A 22,625-nucleotide genomic window follows, 5' to 3' on the forward strand; every position below is an offset into this window, starting at 1 on the left:
ACCACACCCGGCTGATTTTTTGATTTATTGTAGAAATGAGGTCTCGCTGCCCAGGCGGGTCTCGAACCCGCGGGCTCAGGCAATCCACTCACCTCAGCCTCCCAAAGGCGCGGGATGACAGGCTGAGCCACTGAGCCCGGCTAGTTCCACGCTTCTTAAAAGCTGAATCAAGTTTTAACTTTATGCCAACAGCATAATTTATTATTGTTGTTGTTTTTTAATTGTAAAGAGTAGGCGTGTGAGCAAATTTATGACCAGCCTGTGAACATCATCCTTCTGCATTTTTTCTTTAAATTTGCTTCTAATTCTCATCAGTTGCCATGACTGTAATCAGGATATACCATCAAGTTTTTGGGTTCTGCTCTTTATCCAACTGGTCTATGTACTCCCTGCTATCCAGTTGCCAATCACTGTCTGGAAGGTCATTTGCTATTTTTTAAAAAATAGCTTTATTACAAAATACATATTTACTGTAGAATAATTTATAGTCTACATATAAACAAAAGGAAGGCAAAAATCACTCATATGCATATCACCCAGAAAGAACCAGTAGAGATATTTTGGTTCAGGAATTTTCAGATTATCTGTGAATGTGCATGTGTGTATACACACAATATGGTGGGTGGGGGGAGGGCAAAAACCCCTGGAATTTGTATGTAAAAAATTGTGTATTCTTACATGTTTAAACTTCAGTCACCTTCAAAGGACTCTTCATTTGATGCAATACGACCTAATGAGACACTTTTTCTGCTGCTCGAAAGTTCTTGAACCTGTCAATTTTGATGCCTTTCAGTGCTTCTGTCGTTTTTTGTTTCACCTCTTCTACATCAGCAAAATGTTTCCCTTTTTTTTTGTTTTTTTTAGTTGGAGCCTCACTCTGTCGCCCAGACTGGAGTGCAGTGGCCACTCCCGGTCACCACAGCCTCACCCTGCTGGGCTCCGGCGATCCTTCCGCCTCAGCCTTCCGAGTAGCTGGAACTAAAGGCGCACGCTACCACGCCTGGCTAATTTTTTTACTTTATTGTAGAGATGAGTTCTTGCCAAGTTGCCCAGGCGGGTCTTTCCTCTTCTTAGTGGAGACTACAATACCCATCTCTCAGTGTTAGATGAGGATTTTTGCATGTGAGTTGTGATTCCAAGAGCGGAGAGAACCCCACAGACCAGACCGTAGGAAACAGAAGAGACAAATTGTAGACCCCCTTATCGTTGTTTTGTTTCCATGGTTTCAGTTACCCATGGTCAACCACAGCACAGAAATATTAGGAAAGTTCCAGAAGTAATTTGCAAGTGTGAAACTGCATGCCATTCCGAGTTGCATGATGGCATCTCACCCTGTCTTGCTCTGTCCTGCCCAGGATGTGTGCGATCCCTTTGTCTGGCATCTACACAGCCTCCCCGTTAGTCACTTAGTAGCTGCGGATGTGATCCGATCTACTTGGTTATCACAGTGCTTGTGTCTGCAGAACCCTTATTTTATTTTATGATGGCCCCAAATCACAAGAGGAGTGATTTGGCAATTCAGATATGCCAAAGAGAAGCCACAGGGTGCTTCCCTCAAATGAAAAGATGAAAGTTTTGACTTAATAAGGAAAGAGGAAAAAATTATACATAGAGCTTCCTAAGAGCTATGGTAAGAATGAATCTTCTCTCTGTGAAGTTGTTAAGAGGGAAAAAGAAATCCGTGCTAGTCTTGCTGTCGCACCTCACACTGCAAAAGTTGTAGCCACAGCACACCTAAGGGATGGAAAAGGCCATTCAGTTTGTGAGTGAAAGATGTGAACAGAAATGTGTTCCAGTTGGTGGCAGTCAAGTTCGGTACTGTCTGGTTTCAGGCATCCACGGGGCATCCTGACTGTATACCCTGTGGGTAAGACAGGACTTCTGTACTGAATTCTACATCAGCCAAGCACAGAGTAGAAGCAGCAGCTGCCTTGAGCTCATGGAGGCCCTGGGTGTACAGATGTTTCTGTGCCATTTTTGGTGCCACGTCTGCAGCCAGTCACCCAGCTCTTTCTCCCCCCACTTTACAGTAATGGGTGATGGTAAAGAGGCAGAGATGGGATGATGATAATGGCTATTTCTTCTTATTGAGCGCTTCTTGTAGGTATGTGTATATGGCGTAGTTCATTCATTCAGCAAGCATTACCTCAAAACTGAAGTTCAGAGAAGTTACATCACACCCTTGAGTGTGAAGAAGACAAGGAGGGTGGCTGAGATGATATTATGACCCTCCAGAGCACGACTTTAGATTCTTCTGATAGTTGGGCAGCTAGTATGCCAGGGAAATAATTATCTGTCTCCTCAGCAATGTTCCGAGTTTGGCTTTGTTGCCATCGGTGCATTTCAGTTATCCTCATGTGAGTGAAGAAACAGGTCTCAGAAAAATTAATCCAGCTGGCAGTGCTATGCCCAGAATTCAATTAACTCCATGATTTCCAATTAATGGGCCGTCACGCCAGGATCAAGGTCACAGTGTTAATCTCACTTTTATTTTAGGATTTCCACTGTCATGATTTACAGTGAAGTCCGGCCAATCTTGTCAGGATTATTGGAGCATAATTAAGCCAGAAAGACAGGCAGAGCCGCCAGTTAGCGTGGGAGCCAGGGAGGGACCCCATTCCTTTGCTTGGTAAGCCTGCCTTAGGCAGGACGGGGCTGCCTGTGAGGGTTTCCATCTGAGGACTGCTTCCTGGATGCCTCCACACAATGCAAATTTCCCTACAGTCTTCAAAGAAAAGATTTCGGGAGTTCCAGTTGGTGATCCATTGTGAGCAAAGCTGTTGTTAATTCAGTGCTACCACACACACCTTCACCTCAATGAAGTTGGAATTACTAAATTGGAATTCTAGCAGACAGTATGCTTTTACAGATGGTGGGGTTAATATTTGCGATGATCCCATAAGGAAGGTATCATGGACTTTCTCTTTGAATAAGGTTACACAGCATGTAAGTGGCCTTTCCACTGAGTTGATGGATGGATGTGGCAGTCCCTAGATGCAGACCTTTTCTTTGTTTCTTTCGTGTGTGTGTGTGTGTGTGTGTGTGTGTGTGTGTGTGTGTGTGTGTGTGTGTGTTTTGCCTGGTAGGATCCCCTCCACTCGTTCACATATGGGAATAAGAAGGTAGGCATGCATGGGCAAATATTTATGATTGTCTTACAGGTGGCAAATGCTCATCCATTATTATCTCATTTAAACATGCTCACGTACATGGGAGGGGGATATCATCTGGCCCCATTTTACAGGTGAGGAAACGAAGGCTTAGAGAGATTAACCAACTTGCCCACTCCTACACAGGTAGTAAGGAGGAAGGGTCAGTGCCATCGATCTAGTTCTATTTGTTTGCAAATCCCTAGTCTGTGATTACATCATGCAAGTGCCACATGTTTTTCCTCTTTTCCTGGTTCTCCAGGAGTGGTTATTTTGTTGAGATGAGACTTTTTGGGGAAAGTAACACATGAAGGGAAGTAACACTTTTCAAGCGGAAGAAGTCTGAAGAGAGAGTAGGGACCAACCTGCTACTTCCCAGCGGGTGAAAGTGTCCTTTGGGAATTAGCCCATGTCATCTGTGTGTAGAGTCCACAGCCAGGTAGACTACCGAGTCTGGCCAAGCCCAGAAGCCAACCCCCTCATTGACTTTGAATTTGCCCAGTGCTTGTTTTTTCCACAAGAGAGGGTAGTGGTTAGACTACCCTCATGAGAATATCTCCGTAAGCCACATCCATGCCAGAATGTAGGCCCAAAGACAGCAGCAGTTTTCTTTGCCCTTGAAATCAGTGAAACATAGGAGTAGAGGCTTCTCTTTGCACATAGGTAGCAGATTTTCCTCCGAGTGCTTGCTGTGGGGTTTTCTGTTTTGTCCTAAGATTCACCTCCAGACTATTAATATATCTGCGTTCCCCATACATTGGGCATTTAGATGTGTCCTCACTTCGAGTTCCTTAGTCTCAATGAGCATCTGTATGCCTGGTGTGACTTACCACAGAGACTACCCATTGGAGGATCTTACTAATGCATTCATGTGATAATTAGATGCAGAAGGCTGCCTTGAAATTTCCTTCAGGTACCTGGGGATGGAATTTTTGCCTTTGAAACTTTTCCTAAAGAGTATGCTATCCTTGGGGAAATCCAGTTGTCTGGGGCTGTATTAATCTGCTCTGCGAACAGCCTCTTGGAAATTTACCGACAGCCATTTTTTCATCATTTGTTATAATCAACGTGAGGACCAAATCCTGTAAGCATTTATACAGAGAGTTTGGTAAAAGTTATTTCATCCGCTTGACCTTGAAGCCCTCTGAGATCTCAGGGGCACTCGCCTTCCCAGTCTCCTCCGCTCCACCCCCTCTCACACACCCTGGGCCTCTGGCCTCCAGGATCCTGGGGAAGCCCCATGGTGTCCTGGTTCCAGCAGCGCAAGTCACTCTCCTTCTGAGTACTCCTCCTTCCTCTTCAGTTATGGTGCTAAGTTGTGGTCCTTTTCACGTTCGTGTCTGTCCTTGACTTGATGGTCTCTTGGCTTTTGCTTGCTCTCCTCCATTCATCTGAAGTGTCCTTCAGCTCGTTTCCACACCGATGGCCACTCAGATACCACCTTTTCCATAATGGTGCCTTCATTCCCGCTTCCTACAACACACACACACACACACACACACACACACACACACACACACACGCACACACACACACACACACGCACACACACCCCCCTGCTGAAAATAAGTAACTCTGAACTCCTACCTACTTTATATATACTTTTATAATAATAATTGGCAAATCCAAGCAGTAGAAAATCCGCTAATAATGATGATACAGCCCCAGGAGAGATGTTGGAGAAAAACATTGAGTAGGAAGATGACTTTTCATTGTTAAATGAGGAAAATGGCAGGTTCAAAACTGCATACAGTATGAGCTCATTTCCATGTATGTGGACAAAAAAAACACATAATGTGTGTGTGTGTGCATGTACACAAAAACACAAAACTAAGAATGCAAGGATATGTGGTTTCCAAAATGTTAATAGTGGTTAGCGTTGTTTCTTTTCTTCTCTGTCTTAATTCATTTTCTTTGGTGTTGGTAGACCTCAGGTGCAGAAAAGTGTTAATCTTACTGCTTTGCGGTCTTTATACTACACAGGGCTGGTCTCTGTTTTTATTCTAGATTTTTCCTTTTCCTTTGTAGAGACAGGGTCTACCCATGTCGCCTAAGATGGTCTCGAACTCCTGGCCTCAAGAAGTCCTCCTGCCTCAGCCTCCCAAACTGCTAGAATTACAGGTGTGAACCATCACACCCTACCTATTCTAGATTTCTTTTTCTTCCCTTCATCTCCAATTTCACTCTCCTTTCTCAGCCGTTTGCTTTCTTTCTAATGCTCTTTATATATGTTCGTAAAAGTGCTGAGTTACTTAGATCTGTAGTTCTTAACCAGGAACAATTGTGGTTCCCTAAGAAACATTTGGCAATGTCTAGAGATATTTTTGGTTGTCTTTACTTAACATTTGGGTGGGAGAGGATACTACCAAAATCTAGTTAGTAGAGGCAAGGGATGCTGCAAAAAATTCGCAATGTCCCTAACAGTCCCCCACAACAAATAATTATAGACCCCACAAATGTCAACAGTGCCAAGTGCCAAAATTGAAATGCACTGATTTTTAAAGTTGTTTTTTCACCAAATGTTGGCAATAAAATTTTTTTCTTCCCTATTTTATTTCTCCTTTCCTACTTTTTAGACTGTATTTACCTGATGGTAAACAATTTGATATTGTTGCAAAAGTCACCGAGACTCTGTTTTTCAATTTTCTTTTCTTTCTTTTAGATTGGAAAATTTCTATGGACTTGCCTCCAAGTTCACTAACCTTTTGTTTGGCAGTTTCCAGTTTACGCTTAAGCCCATTTAGCAAAATTTTTATTTCAGATGCCATACTTTTCAGTTATAGAATTTTCTTTTTTTTTAAGCATTCTTTGGTGCTAACTCATTAAGACCACCTCTATGTTTTAAGTATTTGAACATAGTAATGAGTTTTAAAGTTCTTGTCTGCTAGTTCCAGGATTTGGGGCATTTCAGGATCTGTTTCTATTTAGGCTATTTCATTGCTCAATTTTTACTGCTCCTTTACAAGTGTAGTTATATTTTTATTGTCTAATAAACATTGTGTTGATACTTTGTCAGAAGTCTGGATTGTCATCTTCCTTTAAAACACGATTAATGTTATTCTGGAAGACAAACTGCTGGCATATCTTTCTGGTCTTGTTAGGCTTGCTTTTATTCTTTTTTAAGATGTCGGGCAACCCCCTCGGGTCCCCTCCCACTCTGGGAGCTTTTCTGTCCTCTCAATAAATCCTATTCTTAAAAAAAATTGGTCTATTGTGGTTTTAAACTTAGTTCTAAGATGGACTTTACTCTAGGATGTGGTCCTCATTCTAGTGTGAATGTGGCCTTTCTGACACAAGCATGTTGAATATTCAACTGACTGCTTGCAGTACTCAGCAGGCTCCTTCCATTCTGGCTTGGCTAGAGCTCCAGTAGATCCCAGCATATACAGTGTCTGCTGGAGCGTGCTGCTGCTGTTCTCAACTCTGAATCAGGCCGTCTGCCCTGGGCCCTGTGAGGCCTCACTCTCTGTATTCACAGCTCAGACCCCAGCCAAGGAATCCGGGTGAATTTCCATGCAGATTTCTGCCCTCCATCCATGCCTCCACCTCCATTCACTGTGCCTCTCCCGTTTTATGTTTTTATATCACCCCTCACATACCAACTTCTTAGCGGTTTTTGTGTTTTTGATCCCTGCCTCCCCAGCTCAGCAAAATCATTATTCTGCTTGGGCTCTCGAGCGTTTTATGGTAGGGGGAAAGTCCAGGCAAAAAGCTGGAGCAACAGTGGGCCTCCCCTTTTGGGTTTCCTTTCTTTCAAACATCCTGGTCCTTTTTGGCCTGTTGTTTAATGCCTGGAAACAGATGTTTTGTATACCGTACCCAGCTTTTCTTTTTTTCTTTTGAGTTGGAGTCTCACTCTATCACCCAGACTGGAGTGCAGTGGCCGCTCCCAGCCACCACAGCTCGACCTGCTGGGCTCCGGCGATCCTTCCACCTCAGCCTTCCAAGTAGCTGGAACTACAAGCATGCACTACCACGCCCGGCTCATTTTTTGACTTATTGTAGAGATGAGGTCTCGCCAAGTTGCCCAGGCGGGTCTCAAACCCGTGGGCTCAGGCAATCCACTCACCTCGGCCTCCCAAAGCATAGGATTACAGGCTGAACCACCGAGCCTGGCCCGTACCCAGTTTTTCACAAGATGTCAGGTCCAATACCATTTATTCCACCATGGTCAGAAGTAGAAATCAGGAATAGGCATTTTGAGTAAGGACCCTGATCATACTGAAGTTGATGGTTGATGGATCTCATGTAAGAACTTCTGATACAAACTGTTTAAAATAGATAGAAAGTGTTCTGAGTAGCCCTTGCTTAGTAAGGGATGGTCAGGGGATCTCTTCTTTCCAAGAAATCTAGATGTTTTATATTTAGCAAAGAGTGAAGGACTCTTTTCTGGAATGCTTCTTGGTGTGAGGTCCTTTTGAGCATGGTGTTTGTGTGTATTTGTTACCATGCTGAGTTATACTCTGTTTTCACCATCTTGTGTACTGACAATGCACGGATAGAATAGTCCATCACAGCAGAATCAGTGATCAAATTACTACAAGAATTAATCACATGGATGTGTGTACATGCACATATATGTCAGAAGTTATAAAATGTTTACATATTAGTTATGCAGAGTTTAGGTCAATAAAGCGATTTCTTTTGAAAGAGTTAATCATACCAATGGTTTGGGGAGATCATTTTATCTTTCTATTGTATCCATTTTAGCCATAGGGATACATTGCTAATGCTTCATTGAGAATTTTTTTGGGGTGAGGGGAGTCTGAGGTTTATTTTATTTATTTATTTATTTATTTGAGTTGGAGTCTCACTCTGTCGCCCAGACTGGAGTGCCGTGGCCGCTACTGGCCACCACAGCCTCGACCTGCTGGGCTCCAGTGATCCTTCCACCTCAGCCTTCCAAGTAGCCGGAATTACAGGCATGCGCTACCACACCCGGTTGATTTTTTGATTTATTGTAGAGATGAGGTCTCGCTGTCCAGGCGGGTCTCGAACCCACGGGCTCAGGCAGTCCACTCACCTGCCTCCCAAAGGTGCGGGATTACAGGCTGAGCCACTGAGCCCGGTGGTTTATTTTATTTTATTTTTTTCCTTTTTTAATTTTAAAGATGTGGAGTACAATTCAGGGTTAGGTGTACAAATGTTCATTTTGCAGGTACCCTTGTTGATGAGGTGTGCCCCGCCTTCCCTAGTCAGATTCCCACTACTGCCAATCCCGCCTTCTCCCCCAACCCCCCCACCCTGGCAGTTTCCCGCTACTGCCAATCATTCTCTTATAGTATTATGATAGTTGTTCAAGGTTTGCTTATGAGCGAGAACATGTGATACTTGGTTCTTTGTTTCTGTGAAAGATCACTCAGTATTATAGATTCTAAGTCCATTCAGGTTGCTGTGAAGTTCATGATTTTGTTCTTCTTTATGGCTGCATAGTATTCCATTGTGTATATGGCCACATTTTAAAAATCCAGTCCTCTTTTAATGGGCAGCATGGTTGGTTCCATGTCCTTGCTACTGTGAACAATGCTGCAATAAACATACATGTGCAGGTATCTTATTTCTAGAGTGATTTGTGTTCTTCTGGGTATATTCCCAGTAGGGATGTTGTGTTATCATATGGAAGGTCGATTTTTAAATCTTTTAGGAATCATCACACTATTTTCCACAGAGATTATACTAATTTACACTCCCACCAACAATGTAGAAGTGTTCCCTAATTCACACTCCCACCAACAACGTAGAAGTGTTCCCTTTTTGCCACATCCTCTCCAGCGACTGCTGTTTTTTGAGTTATTGATGATAGCCATCCTGATTGGCATTAGGTAGTATCTCAGTGTAATGTTTATGTGCATTTCTTTGATGACGAGTGAGGCTGAGCATAGGTTGCTTCTGTCATGGTCCAAGGAGGGCTTTTACCTCTCTGGCTGTGTACACCTGACTGCGCTGATGAACAGAAAAAAAGTTTGAGTCTTGATATTAGTCAGACGTTTGTCTATATCCTGAGTAACTCTGGGTGAATGAATTGGCTTTTTATTTATTATTTTCATTAAAATTTTTTTTTATTTTAAAGATGTGGGGTACAGTTCAGCGTTAGGCATACAAATGTTCATGATGCAGGTACCCTTGTGGATGAGGTGTGCCCTCCTGCCCTGGCAGTTTCCCACTACTGCCATGAATTGGTCTTTTGGAGACACAGTTTCCTTACCTGAAAAATAAGAACAAAAATATCTTTCAGTTTTATTGTGTGGGCTACCTTATGCTCCTCGCATAGTAGCCAGCATGTAGAAAGGTCACTTCAGCATGTGTGTAGCATGTGCGTGTGTTGTGTGTAGCACATTGTGTGTGTGTGTGTGTGTGTGTGTGTGTGTATGCATGCATGAGTATCTATATATCCTGATGTTGTCGATAACAAGCAATATCTGTCCACAGCAGTCTGCTGCTCTTCTGGAAAGCAGCAATTTAATCTTTCTCTAAGAAGTTGGCTTGCAGTTGGCAACTCCGGAGTTTCTGTCTAGGAGCTGAGAGAGGGTTGCTGAAAGGGGAGGAGCTTGAGAAAGTCTTCCTAGAGCTACTTCTTCATGACAAGCATGTTGGTTTCTCAGATTCTACTTGTATTTGGGAAGTTAGTAGGAAAGACTGATGGCATTCGCTACCCTGTTGGTGCCTATCTTGCCTCCCTGGACCCCTCCAAATGGAACTGAAATGCTGAAAAGATTTTTGCCTTATTTTTTCTTTGCAGTTTTCTTTAAGCAGGCCATTAGGCCTCTGCTATCTCTGTTCTCCATCATGAACAGGGTCAGATAACAGTGAGGACATTTTCCCTGTTCCAGGCAACAAGACTAGTAACTGGGAGGGAAATGTCATTGTCCATTTTTTGCCATTTAAGCCCTGATCTTTCGGTTAGAGGGGAAAAGAAGCAATGGCTGGCCTCTCACTTCATGAAGTGGAGAGTCCTTGCGGGGGGCAGAGCCTCCCTTTCAATTTCTTCAGATTTCGATTGGGGGTTCTGATCTCATTAAATAGATTCGATTATTAGTTCATAATGTTGAACCTCTTTGTTTTATCCAAGTATTGGAGAGTAAAGATTTCTTCTACGGACCCCTTTTCCCTGGCACACCATGCTTACTGTATTTGTTGAATTAAATTAAGCAATATCCTTGTACTGTTTTTTCGTTTGTTTGGATTTATTGTAGAGATGAGGTCTCGCCAAGTTGCCCAGGCTAGTCTCGAACCTGCGGGCTCAGGCAATCCTCTCACCTCGGCCTCCCAATGTGCTGGGATTATAGGTGTGACTCACTACACCTGGCCTCATGTACTATTTCATATGGGAATGTATGGGGTTGAATCTCCTTGATCTTTGAAGGAACCAAATGTGTAACCTTCACTTGGCTGGAATTCCCCATCACCGATAGCCTATTAGTGGATCCTGTGCTTTTCCTTTATTAGACACAAAGTCAATCTTGTTTTCATTGTGGGCTTCACTTTGATTGCATTTCTCATTTTCTCTACTCTTGTCACTCTTTTTTTTCAAGTTGTTGAGCCTTTCTGGAAAGAGGAACTAGTACCGATTTCTTCATTAGCTCCTCTTCTCTCTCTGAAGATAAAAGCTTTTCTCCAGTCTTCTCATCAAATATTAGTCTTCTGTGCAATAAGGCTCTTGTTGAGTTTCATGAAATCCCCATCTCTTAAGCTGGTGTGCTCAGTGTTTGCGGAAATATACAATACTGTAATTAGAAATTCAGCCTGGTACAGTGGCTCACGCCTGTAATCGCAGAACTTTGGGAGGTCGAGGTCGGAAGATTGCTTGAGGTCAGGAGTGGGAGACCAGCCTGGGCAACATAGCAAGACCTCATCTCTACACAAAAATAAAACATTTAATGGGATGTGGTGGCACACGCCTGTAATTCCAACTACTTGGAAGGCTGAGGCAGAAGGATTGCCTGAGCCCAGAAACTTGAGGCTGCGGTGAGCCACGATCATGCCACTGTACTCCAGCCTGAGTGACAGGGTGAGACTCTGGCTCAAAAAAAAAAAAAAAATTGGAGAAGCGTGAGGTCATGTTTGCTGTCTTTGGTTAGGCAAAGACCTGGTAGCTGCCAAAGTTGGTGTGTTTGGTCTTCCTTGCCATTCCTGCCATCTTCTCTCTGATTATGGCATTCTGCAGCAGCTTAGTTTGACATCTGCTTATTGAGTGCCTACTGTGTGCAAGGTACTGTACGATGACCGTAAGGGGCTGTGGAAAAGTTGTTACTGAAGTCTCAGAGTGGAGGGGAGACAGGCCCATCCACAAGTCATCCTCATCCAAGCACACCACTGGGTCCTGGGATGAAGGTGCAGAGGGAGGTGGAGAATGGAGGTGTGAGAGAGAGTCCGTCTTGAAAGAGGCAGGATGGGGAGCAGCCAAACCTTGGTCCACCTCATTCTGCCACCACCCTGACTAGACTTCCCCAGAGCCTCAGTTTCCCCCGTGGGACTCCCACCTGCCACTGTGCTCAGGGTGAGGGCCCAAGTGGGTTGCTTGGGAATGCTTATCAGAGTGCCAAGCCTAGAATACGCGTTTAGTAGATAGACTTTCTACAATGATGAGTGTGTCAAAGAATTTTAGGACAAGAGGGGACATAGGAATGTGACAAGTTCACTCTCCTCTTTGCATATTCTTTGAGACCCTGGGTTTGAGATACTCCCATGGCTGCACAGCTTGGGAAGGAGCTGGGACTTCATAGTCCAGTACTCTTCCCATCAGAGTCCTGGAACGTGAGTACAGAAGTCATATGTACTGGTTGTTTGCTTTTTTTTTTTTTGAGTTAGAGTCTTGCTCTATTCCCCAGACTGGGGTGCAGTGGCACTCTCCTGGCCACTGAAATCTCAACCTGCTGGACTCCAGCGATCCTTCAGCCTCAGCCTTCTAAGTAGCTGGAACTATAGGCGTGCGCTACCATGCCCGGCTAATTTTTTTTATTTATTGTAGAGACGAGGTCTCGCCAAGTTGCCCAGATGAGTCTTGAACCCACGGACTCAGGCAGTCCACTTGCCTCAGCCTCCCAAAATGCTGGGACTACAGGCTGAGCCACCAAGCCCGGCTGTATGTACTAGTTTTATTGTGTCAGTAGTGATAATACAATGTTTAATTACTGGCGTGCTGGCACAACTACTATAGAAATGAATATATATAAATCTGTAAACTATAGTCTCCTTTTATTCTGTGAATAAATGCCCATGTAGCTTATCACTGTTTACCAGGTCATATGACTTACAACACAGACTATCACCCTAATTTCCCGATTTTTTTTGTTGTTTATTGGATATTCTCAGGAGCGGTTTTTTTTTTTTTGAGTCATAATCTCACTCTTTTGCTCAGGCTGGAGTGCAGTGCCATGATCATGGCTCATTGCAGCCTCAGCTTCCTGGGCTCAGGTGATCCTTCCGCCTCAGCATTCCAAGTAGCTGGGACTACAGGCACATGCCACCACACCCCCTGGCCAATTTTTAAAATTTTTTTGTAGAGATGAGTTCTCATTATGTTGCTCAGATGGGTCTCAAAGTCCTGGACTCAATCAGTCTTCCTGCCTCAGCCTCCCAAAGTGCTGAGTTTACAGATGTGAGCCACCACACCCAGTCACAAGAGTGTTTTTGTTATTCACTAAGTGATCTTTATTTCTTAGCCATGGTTTGACACAGAGGGTGGCAGCAGACCCTTTCAGCAACTTCTTCATGAAATTGAACATCCTGAGGACCTGGCACCTTATTGCAGTCCGAGGAGGGCTGGGCATGCTTTTGTTTTTTTTTGAGTTGGAGTCTCACTCAGTTGCCCAGGCTGGAGTGCAGTGGCAGGCTCATGGCCACCACAGCCTCGACCTGCTGGGCTTAGGTGAGCTCTCTGCCTCAGCCTTCCAAATTGGGCATGCTTTTGATTCATACAAGTCGTGAATGCCAGAATTCCCACATGGTCTGAACCCAGTAAGCCTACCTCATTGCTGCCTCCTGCTCTGTGGCCTCTGCCTGCCAGTGCCGAGCTCTTCTGGAACTGCTCATGGATGCTACACGTGCCCCTTCTTCTGCCCTCTTGGTTTGTTGAGCAACCGCCAGACCTTTCTGTGTCCAGGGCCACTGCTGCACAATGTCATCACACGACTTGTAGTCTTAATAGCTCAGACGGCGTGCCAACTAGTACAAGAAGGATTGCAATATCCAAAGCCCAGGGTCACTGAGTCTGTGTGAACCTGAGTGTTAGTCCTGCAAATAGTTCCCGTAGGTCCCCTCACCAGTCACCAAGTCACATCAGAACAGGAGGTGGAAACCTCGGAGCTCTAAAGAGGTTCACTCACCTCTGTCAAACATTTGTTCTTCTCAACTACCAAAAGCGAAGAGTTTCCACCTGCTGCAGCCAGAAGCACCAAGAAAAGATTCCACCCTTGCCACCCGTGTCTCTAGTCTGGCTTCGTCAACCCTGAAATTCAGCAGTGTGGCCTTTTGTGCTGTCTGCCTAACGTTGCTGGAGGCAGCATTTTTCATGGCTTTGTTCCTCTCATCCTGTGGGGACCCAATTTTTTTTTTTTTTTTTTGAGTTGCTGTCTCACTTTGTTGCCCAGGCTGGAGGGCAGTGGGATGCTCATGGCCACAGCAGCCTCGACCTGTTGGGCTCCGGCGATCCTTCTGCCTCAGCCTTCCAAGTAACTGGGACTACAGGCATGTGCCACCATGCCTGGCTAATTTTTTTTTAATTGTAGAGATGAGGTCTCACTAAGTTGCCCAGGCTGGTCTCGAACCCGTGGGCTGAGGCATTTCTCTCACCTCAGCCTCCCAAAATGCTGGGATTATAGGTGTGAGGCACTGTGCCCGGCTCAGGTACCCAAATTCAACACGGGTGCTTTGTCCAGTGCCTAACCTCTTGTTTGGCATAGGGAGTGTTGATTTTTTAAAAGTTTTTCTCTGAAATTATAATTTCTAGCTGGATTCTCAGCCATTTTTGGTAGGCAATCTAGGAACTTATTTATTATGAGAGCTGAATTTCAAAGAACGTAAATAAAAATCCCCGATCATTTTAGAAGTTCTTCCTATGTAAAAATTACCTTGTCACACAGGGTCTCATTTAATTCTGTTGATGCTGTGAGACACAGAAAAGTTGTTGTTCTTAATCAGTTTTTGTTTCTGGGGATGGGGAGAAAGAAGCCTGGAGGAGCAAAATGTCATGCTCAAGGTCACATGGCTTCTTAAAAAAAAAAATTTTGTTATAAAGATGTGGGATACCATTTAGGGTTAGGTATATAAACACTGATCATGCAGGTACCCTTGTTGATGAGGTGTGCCCCTCCCTCCCCTGGCAATTCCCCTCAACTACCAATCCCACCCCCTCTCCCCTGACAGTTTCCCACTACTGCCAATTGCTTTCTTATAGCATTATAATTGTTCAAGGTCCGTCTGTGAGTGAGAACGTATGGAACTCTGTTCTTTATTTCTGTGATAGATCACAGAGTATGATCAACTCCAAATCCATCCAAGTTGCTGTAAAGTCCATATATTGGTCCTTCTTTATGGCTACGTAATAGTCCATTGTGTATATGTACCACATTTTTAAAAATCCAGTCCAGCTTCGATGGGCAACACGGTTGGTTCCATGTTTTTGCTCTTGTGATCAGAGCTGCAACAAACATACGTGTGCAGGTATCTTTTCTGTAGAATGATTTGAGTTCCTCCGGGTATATTCCCAGGTCACACAGTTTTTAAGCTGAAAATGCAAGCCTCACATCTAAGACTGTTCTTCTTAAAGCCCATCTTCTTTCTCCAGCGCTTCCCTGAAGCAGGATGGATGGGGAATGGTGTTCAAGCAGGATTTGATTCTGGAAGCCAAGGCAATGGGCTTTTCATTGGTAGATCTCGTTGTTACCCCCATATGATCCATTTCTTTAACTGCTGGGAAGTCAAGAACTTAAACGAGGATGCTGAAGCCTTTCATGGTAGTGAAATTGGTTCCTTGCTCTTTGCCAAGCCTTTGTGGAGAAGGAATGGCGTTTCCCCAGGGCAGGGTCTGACAGTGCATCTCTGCAGAGCTTGCTTTGATTTCAGGGATTTCTATCCTGCAGTCGTCAGCTTTGTGGAAGCCAAGACTAGACATTTTTAACATCATGACACGTAAATAACCACAGAAGAGAATGCCCACTGGTGAACAGAAACGCGAATATGACAAGATCCTGATGCCAAAGTTCAGCTTATCAGTTCTCTCTCCTGAACACGATGGGATAACAACTCGCAGTTACTAGAACTGGACAACAAAGACTTTCTGGAGAGAGGGAAGGTGATGTTCTGTGGAAGTGTCTCAGAGGACCCACTGAGGAAAGCCGATATTGTTACCAAGAGACCTCTGCCATCTCCTCCCTGTCCTTGACAAATGAGCTCATGTGGAGTATGGATGCCAGAGCTGAGACAGTTGCGACCACGGTGAAGCAGGGTCTCAGGTCTTACAAGGAGTCAGGTGCTCCTGGCAAGCCCCCCGCCTGCTTGGTTCTAGGGAGCCACACAGGCCACTGGAGAGCTCGTGGGCAGCCCACCTTCCCAGGCCGGGGTGAGACCCTGGTGTGACTGTGAGCTACGATGACTCAGGCATAGAGCAGGGAACTCTCCACAGCTGCTGAGGAAGAACACGTTGAACTTTGATCGCGTGGCGCTTGGCTGCCGTCTTTATTTTTTGTAACATTTTAAATTGTAAAGCAAATGAATATAAATTGCAGAAGATTTAGAAGATCCAATCATGCAAACAAAAACCACTTATCATTCTCCCAGATACAATTAGACATAATTACCATAACTATTTTGAAATGCCGTGAATAGAAACCTGGACTCAGGAGCAGCCTGCTTGGGACACATCCTGGCCTGCTCGCTGAGTTACCTTGGGCAAATGACTGGTGTGTCCTTGCTTTGGCTTCCTCATGTGCAAAGTGAAGATAGCAATTGTATTGCCCTCACGGGATGGTTGTGAAGATAGACCATGTTACTACATACAAAAAGTTAAATCAGTGGCCTAGTATAGGGTAGGCGTTCATTAAGTTTGAGTATTTATTATTTTATATTGATTATGTCTTCTGAATTTTTCTCTAAACTCAAATATTTTTCTTCTATGAAAATAACATGGTGGCCAGGCTCAGTGGCTCAGCCTGTAATCTCAGCACTTTGGGAGAATGAGGCGAGTGGATTGCCTGAGCCCGTGGGTTTGAGACTAGCTCAGGCAACTTGGTGAGACCTCGTCTCTACAATTAACCAAAAATTAGCCGGACGTGGTAGCATGCACCTGTCGTTCTGGCTGATTGGAAGGCTGAGGCGGAAGGATCGTTGGAGCCCAGCAGGTGGACGCTGGGGTGGCCGTGAGCGTGCCACTACACTCCAACCTGAGCGACAGAGTGAGATTCCAACTCAAAAAAAAAAAGAAAGAAGAGATTATACTGTGTACAACTTTTGTCTTTGGTGGACTTAGGATTTCAAACAAGACATCAGGGAGCAAGAATCTGCTTGGAGCCTTGGAGGCAGAGACCTGGACCTTTCTTTTTTGGACAGCACTCTCATGCTTTCTCAGCTCTGATCTTCCCACCCCCACCTGCTTAGACCCTCAAGGACCCTTTAGTAAGACCAAAGAGTGTTTTTCCCATTGGTGTCATTTTTGCCAAGGTATTTAGAAAGTTGTGAGAAGTGACAAGCTCTGCATTTGTAAGAACACAAGTGTTGCCAACCATCTGGTGCTGGGGGTGGAAGGCTTGGTCTGTAGAGGATCAGATAGCAAATCCTCTAGAATGTGTGTCACAACTACTTAACTGCCATCACGGAACAAAAGCAGCCATGGACAATAAGTAAACAATGAGCGCTTTACTTCTAGACGTTGAAATCCAACCTCTATATTACTTTTTCATGCTGCAAAACATTATTTTTCTTTTGACTTATTAAAATCATTTAAACATGTGGAAGCCATTGTTATTTCACAGACGGTACAAGAACAGGCAGTGGACTGGATTGGCTGATGGGCCATAGTCTGTTAACTCCTGATCCCCTGTGGTGATTATTTTTCTCCTGCTCTCTGACTACACCATTTCTCTCTTTGTTGTGACATTTTTTGAAACCTCTCTGCCCTTTCTCTCAACTAGCTGAGGCTAAAATATCTTTTGCAGAATCTGAGCTTTTGGCACTGGGGTAGCTCGTCAGGGAAAGCCAGAATGCCTGCCTAAAAGAAGCGTTAGGACAACATCAAATAACGTCCTTCTTCTTTTGTGTGTGTCCTGGCTAGTTCAGCATATAATTTGGGTATAGGAAGGTTACAGATGGGCTGGCAAGTAGCTCTGGTTTCTGTGGTATTTTAAGGCTCTAATGAGCAAACAATGCAGCCTGAGGGATGGTGAGAGCCCAATTTTGGACAATCAAGGATATTTCTATCTATTAATAGGTTGGTGCCTCAGACTTCTGTTCCAGCACAAAATTGAGAGTTGAAAAGATGTCTGGATGATCAATTTAGTGTCATCTCTTAGAATAGTGATATATCAGGAGGGTGTTCAGGCTTGAGTGGTGATTTGGGATGGAAATGAGGGAATGATAACATTTTATGCTGCCTTATCCCCACTATACTTGAAATGAAAACACAATACACATTTTTTACACAGGGTGTGTTTAAGGAGAAATGATGTGCCCTATTTCATAGGGAAACAGGACACAAGAGAATGTTCTCAGATTTGTCGCACTAGCCCTCCTCCGTGGAGCTGCCCCTGAAAGCTGTTTCTGCCATTTTATTCAGGGCTGTGAGGCAGTAGGGGTGCCAGAGGCTCGGCTGCCTACATAATGAGATTGGTTTGGCTGGTCTGACAGACACAGTGATTTATGAGGGTGCTTGTTGCAGGGGCATTTGCCGCTGAGAGCAGCCAGATGAAAGGCATGCAGGGAGGCTGAGGAGAGCAGGGAATAGGAGGGAGGCAGTTGGGTACAGGCAGGCGAGGGCCATCTTGGTTACAGCAGTCGGGACCCAGAGCTGATGCAGAGCTGAGGAATAGTGAGGATGGCAGATGAGGATAGGCTTTGGGACCACACAGCTCTGGATTTGCATCACTGGCTCTTCCGCTTGTTAACTGAGGTCTTACTTAGGCAAGTTACCGTCCTTCTTTGAGCTTCCATTTCTTCATCTGTAAAGTGAAGATAATGCTCACTCCCACTCTCCCACTGTATGGACCTATACTATCGTAAAGGTCCAAGCAGATTTCCTGTGGCCTGGGAGAGTTCAGTAAGTGAGAGACAGTATTAGTTTGTCCCTGTGTCCATTCATTTGTTGATTCACTAGCATTCATTATTCTCTGCAATTTCTGATAGAACTTCACTTTCAGATAGGTATCTGTTTGACTTAGATACCAATAGCTCCTGTGATCAGGATGGAAGAACATGGAGGTCAACATGTATTTATACATCTGTGTATGAGCATCTAAATGGCATGCAGGGTTGTAGTAGGTTCCTGAAATATAACTTAAAGAGCAACTGCCTGGCCAATAAACACGATAAAGTATACCTCACCTCATTAGTAATCAGGAAAATCAACAAAATAAGACCAAATTGAGATACTGATTTGTATCTGTCAAACTGGTAAAAATTTGAACATCCGATGATACCAAGTGTCAAGAAGAATGCTACTTGCAGGAGTTTAAGCTGATAAGACTGCTTTGGAAAATGATTTGTCAGTATCTAGAAATTTGAAGACATGCATACCTTACCTCCTAGTGAATTCTGCTCCTATGTATTATGTAGAGAAAGTCTCCCATATGTAATCAGAGTGTTTCTAATAATAACAAACAACCTAAGTGTCCATCAATGGGGTAATTAATCTATATTACATGAACTAAAGCTGCATGTGATGCCCGCATAGATGAATTTTAGACAATAGTGAGTGAAAAAATAAGGTTGCAGAAGAATGCAAACAGAAAAACATTTATGTACAGCTTAAAAACATGGAAAGTAATGTGTTTTTTATGGATACAAACATGTAGTACAAGTTTAAATAAATTAACTGGAATAAGAAGTATAAAATTCAGGATGGTATTAGGAGAAGAAAGAGAGATGGTTGGAAGGGTACCTTGGTTTTATATCAGTCTCTTAATTTATTAATTGATTATAATACAGACAGGTTCTTGTGTTGCCCGGGCTAGTCTTGAACTCCTGGGCTCAAGCATTCCTTCTGCCTCGACCTCCCAAAATGCTGGGATTATAGGCCTGAGCCACTGTGCCTCTCCTGCACCAAGTCTTTGAAATTGTTTGTGTGTTGTCTACTTATAGCACATTCCAATTTGGACTCACTGTATTTTAAGTGCTCAACTGCCACATGTCGCGGGTGGCGACTGCATCGGATGGTAGAGTTTTGGAGATTTCTGTGAGGGACTAATCTTGGTCCCCTCTAAGGCCCAGCAGCATTGCTGGAACTCAGAGCTGATAAGTTCTGAGAGTGAGGCATGACTTCCAGAAATATCTGTCCCAGACTCCCAACGACAGCCTGTGTGTGTGTTTTGGGAATAGAGGGGGCTGGTTTTCAGCGGGCTGTGTGTCATCACCTCCGTTTGTGATTTTCCTTGGCAGGTGCCTCATCTCCAGACATGGAGCCCAGCTATGGGGGAGGTCTCTTTGACATGGTAAAAGGAGGTGCCGGAAGACTTTTTAGTAACCTGAAGGACAACTTGAAAGACACCCTCAAAGACACATCTTCTAGAGTGATACAATCTGTTAGCAGGTATGCACATTCCTCCCAGTTCGGTTAGTGGACTCCTGCCCCATGCTTCCAAAGGACCTGGTCCCCTACCAATGCTTGTCTGGCTCACAGTGTGTCGATTTTGTGATATAATTACATGGAATCTGATCAATTGTGGAGTGTCATTGAAGTCCTAAAGCTGAGTCTTTTAGAAGCTAAAAGCACAGGCTGGGAAGACAGCTCACTGGTGTGTTAAATGGTGGTTGCCATCTCTGGCTTTCTCAGGCAATACTGCCCTTGTCAACCATGTGGCCCAAGGCAAATTAATTAACCTCTCTGAGCTTTACTTTTATACCCTGATAGGATTGCGTCTTTGGGTGGTTTGACGACTAAGTGAGATAATAGTGCATATGCGTCTAGATAAACGATGCCTATGGATTGTAGATGAAACACAACTTGGTTTTTTTATATTCTATCAGCCCTCTAACTCACTTAGTGGGAAAAGTTTTCTACTCTTCCACTGTGTGAAAATTCTTACAAGCTGGTCATTGAATTATTTTTTATACTTAGGTATAAGAAAATTCTAAGATTACTTTGTTACAATATGCAGTTTTAAATCATAAATTCAAAGGTCAAGTCCAATATATTAATCAATGTTTTAGTCTTTGTTCAAAGGTACAATTTGCCCTTACCTCCAGTTCCCAACAAGGGCCTGTTAGGCAGAAAAAGTTTGTCATGTATTCTTTCTCCATCACTTCTCCTAAGCCTTAGCTGCTTACAACTATGGGAGATATTTCTATGTAGGCAAGGAGGCAGGAATAGTCAGTGTTGATAAATAAGCAGTGCTTTCTATTCTGAGTCTGATTCTGCTCATGAAGTGGTGTCTACATGGGCATTGGGACATACCAGTTAGAGCGATATGTTATACCCCTAAAGCCATGGGCCGTCTTCTCCTAGTGATGCCTCTTTGCTAGAGAGAAGGGCTAGAGGGGAGTAAAAATATGCCCAATGGACAGAGGTGTCCCAGTGCATGGTGGGCAGGTGATTGAGAGAAAGACATATCTGGCATATTTGGATCATTTTAATGAGTGTCTTTTCTTGTCTTGCTTTTAGCTACACAAAGGGAGATTTAGACTTCACTTATGTTACCTCCAGAATTATTGGTATGTTTCTCACATTTGTCAACTCTCTTTGGCTGAGCTTTTAATTGCTGTCCATCGCAACATCAGACCTGTTTAACCTGTTTTCTTTATGTGTGACCTCTCTTAGTGATGTCCTTTCCTCTGGACAATGTTGACATAGGATTCAGGAATCAGGTTGATGACATTCGAAGCTTTCTGGATTCCAGACATCTTGACCACTACACAGTGTACAACCTGTCACCCAAGTCTTATCGGACTGCCAAGTTTCATAGCCGGGTAAGGAGTTTTAGCCCTGGGTCACACTATTGAAGATGTAACAGGGTATTTTTTCTCCTAAACGATACCCTTAAAGCCTTTACCCTTAGGCATATAGATGTGAAAACTATAAACTCTGGATGCTTTTATTCACAAAATATTTATTAGGCTGTTAAGAGATATTCTGAAGCCTTCCCTTGGGCAAGGATATTTACAGAAAAGTGTATCTGTCAATGAAATACCATCTAAGTTGGAGTCTCAAATTCACTGGTGGCCAGTTGCTTCTTGGCACATTGTTCGTGAGGCTCAAATTGGAGGCTTCAACTGCTAAGTAGGGCAGTTGGCTACCCTTAAACTGTAACAAAAATTATGCCTTTGACACTTCCTTATTGCTACTTGGGCATCAGGATTGAAGCAGTGTGGTGAGACCAGTCCAGACACACCAGTATGAATGGAAATTTATTTCTGACATTCAGTAAATGTGCCTCTTTCATTAGTGAAGGTTAGCATATAAACAGTCCACACCATAGGTTTGGTAATACTGTTACTAATAAGGATAATAATGAGAGCGTTTGCACTGTGCTAAGAACTTTATATATAGTATATCACTTAATTCTCTCAACAGTCCTCTGAGGCAGTTGAACAATCTGAGGCACAGAGAGGTATGGTAACTCGTCCAAGTGGTTTAAGGCTTGTGCTCTTAAAATTACCCTGGGCTGACAGTATTACTTTGAAAAGCTGGATTATCCCTTTAAGGAACTTTTTGGACTAGGCAGAGAAATATTCCTAGTTTCAGGCTGGTTAAAGAATTTTGAGAGCTGGCTTAGGTGTGAACATCGAGCCTGGTATTTCTGGCTACTGAATTCTTGATTTAATCACTAAAATGAGATTTTTTCCCCTGAAGAATATCTTCAAATATTTTTGACTTAGCCTTGGATATGCTTGGTCCTGCCACTTCATCTGGGTCTATTGACAGAAAGAATGGGCTTTCTACGCCTGGACCCTTGAAAGTAAAAGTTGATTTCAAATCTGCAGAACGATAACTGGTTGACATGCCAGGACACGTTTGGCTCCAAATTCCGATGCCTACGTATAGTCTCTGGGCCTCAGTGTCTCCATCTGTGAAACACACAAGAAGGTTGGTCAGTATGTTCTTTCTGCTCTAATATGCCCCATAAGATGTGGGAGGGTTTTGTTCAAGGCAGTTTGTTTTTTTAGCGTGTTCTGTGAACCGTCTCAAATGTGTGCATCAGAATCACTTGCAGGGCTTGTTCAACACAGACTTATGTTTCGATAAGACAATGGAGGGGTGAGAATCTGCATTTCTAACAACTTCCTAGGTGCTGCTCTTGATGTGACCCCTCTGTGAGAAGCACTGATAAAGCC

General features: G+C 43.8%; 1 protein-coding gene across 2 annotated transcripts in view; it reads left to right on the plus strand.

Moving 5' to 3' along the window:
* Positions 1-22,625, plus strand: part of DNAJC6 (DnaJ heat shock protein family (Hsp40) member C6) — a 161,762-nt gene that overhangs the window by 87,682 nt on the left and 51,455 nt on the right. Inside the window, exons 1-4 of one of the 2 annotated variants that reach the window (XM_021716620.1) lie at positions 3,409-3,531; positions 19,734-19,884; positions 20,956-21,005; positions 21,112-21,260. In XM_021716620.1, coding sequence (XP_021572295.1) covers positions 19,751-19,884; positions 20,956-21,005; positions 21,112-21,260 — 333 coding nt within the window. In that variant the 5' untranslated portion in view covers positions 3,409-3,531; positions 19,734-19,750. Of the gene's footprint in view, positions 1-3,408; positions 3,532-19,733; positions 19,885-20,955; positions 21,006-21,111; positions 21,261-22,625 lie in introns of those variants that run through there. The other variant, XM_008066164.2, reaches the window with a different exon arrangement.

The sequence above is a fragment of the Carlito syrichta genome, unplaced genomic scaffold, assembly GCF_000164805.1.
Source record: "Carlito syrichta isolate Samal-C Ts95f unplaced genomic scaffold, Tarsius_syrichta-2.0.1 Scaffold308850, whole genome shotgun sequence".
In the NCBI taxonomy this organism is placed as follows: Eukaryota; Metazoa; Chordata; class Mammalia; order Primates; family Tarsiidae; genus Carlito; species Carlito syrichta.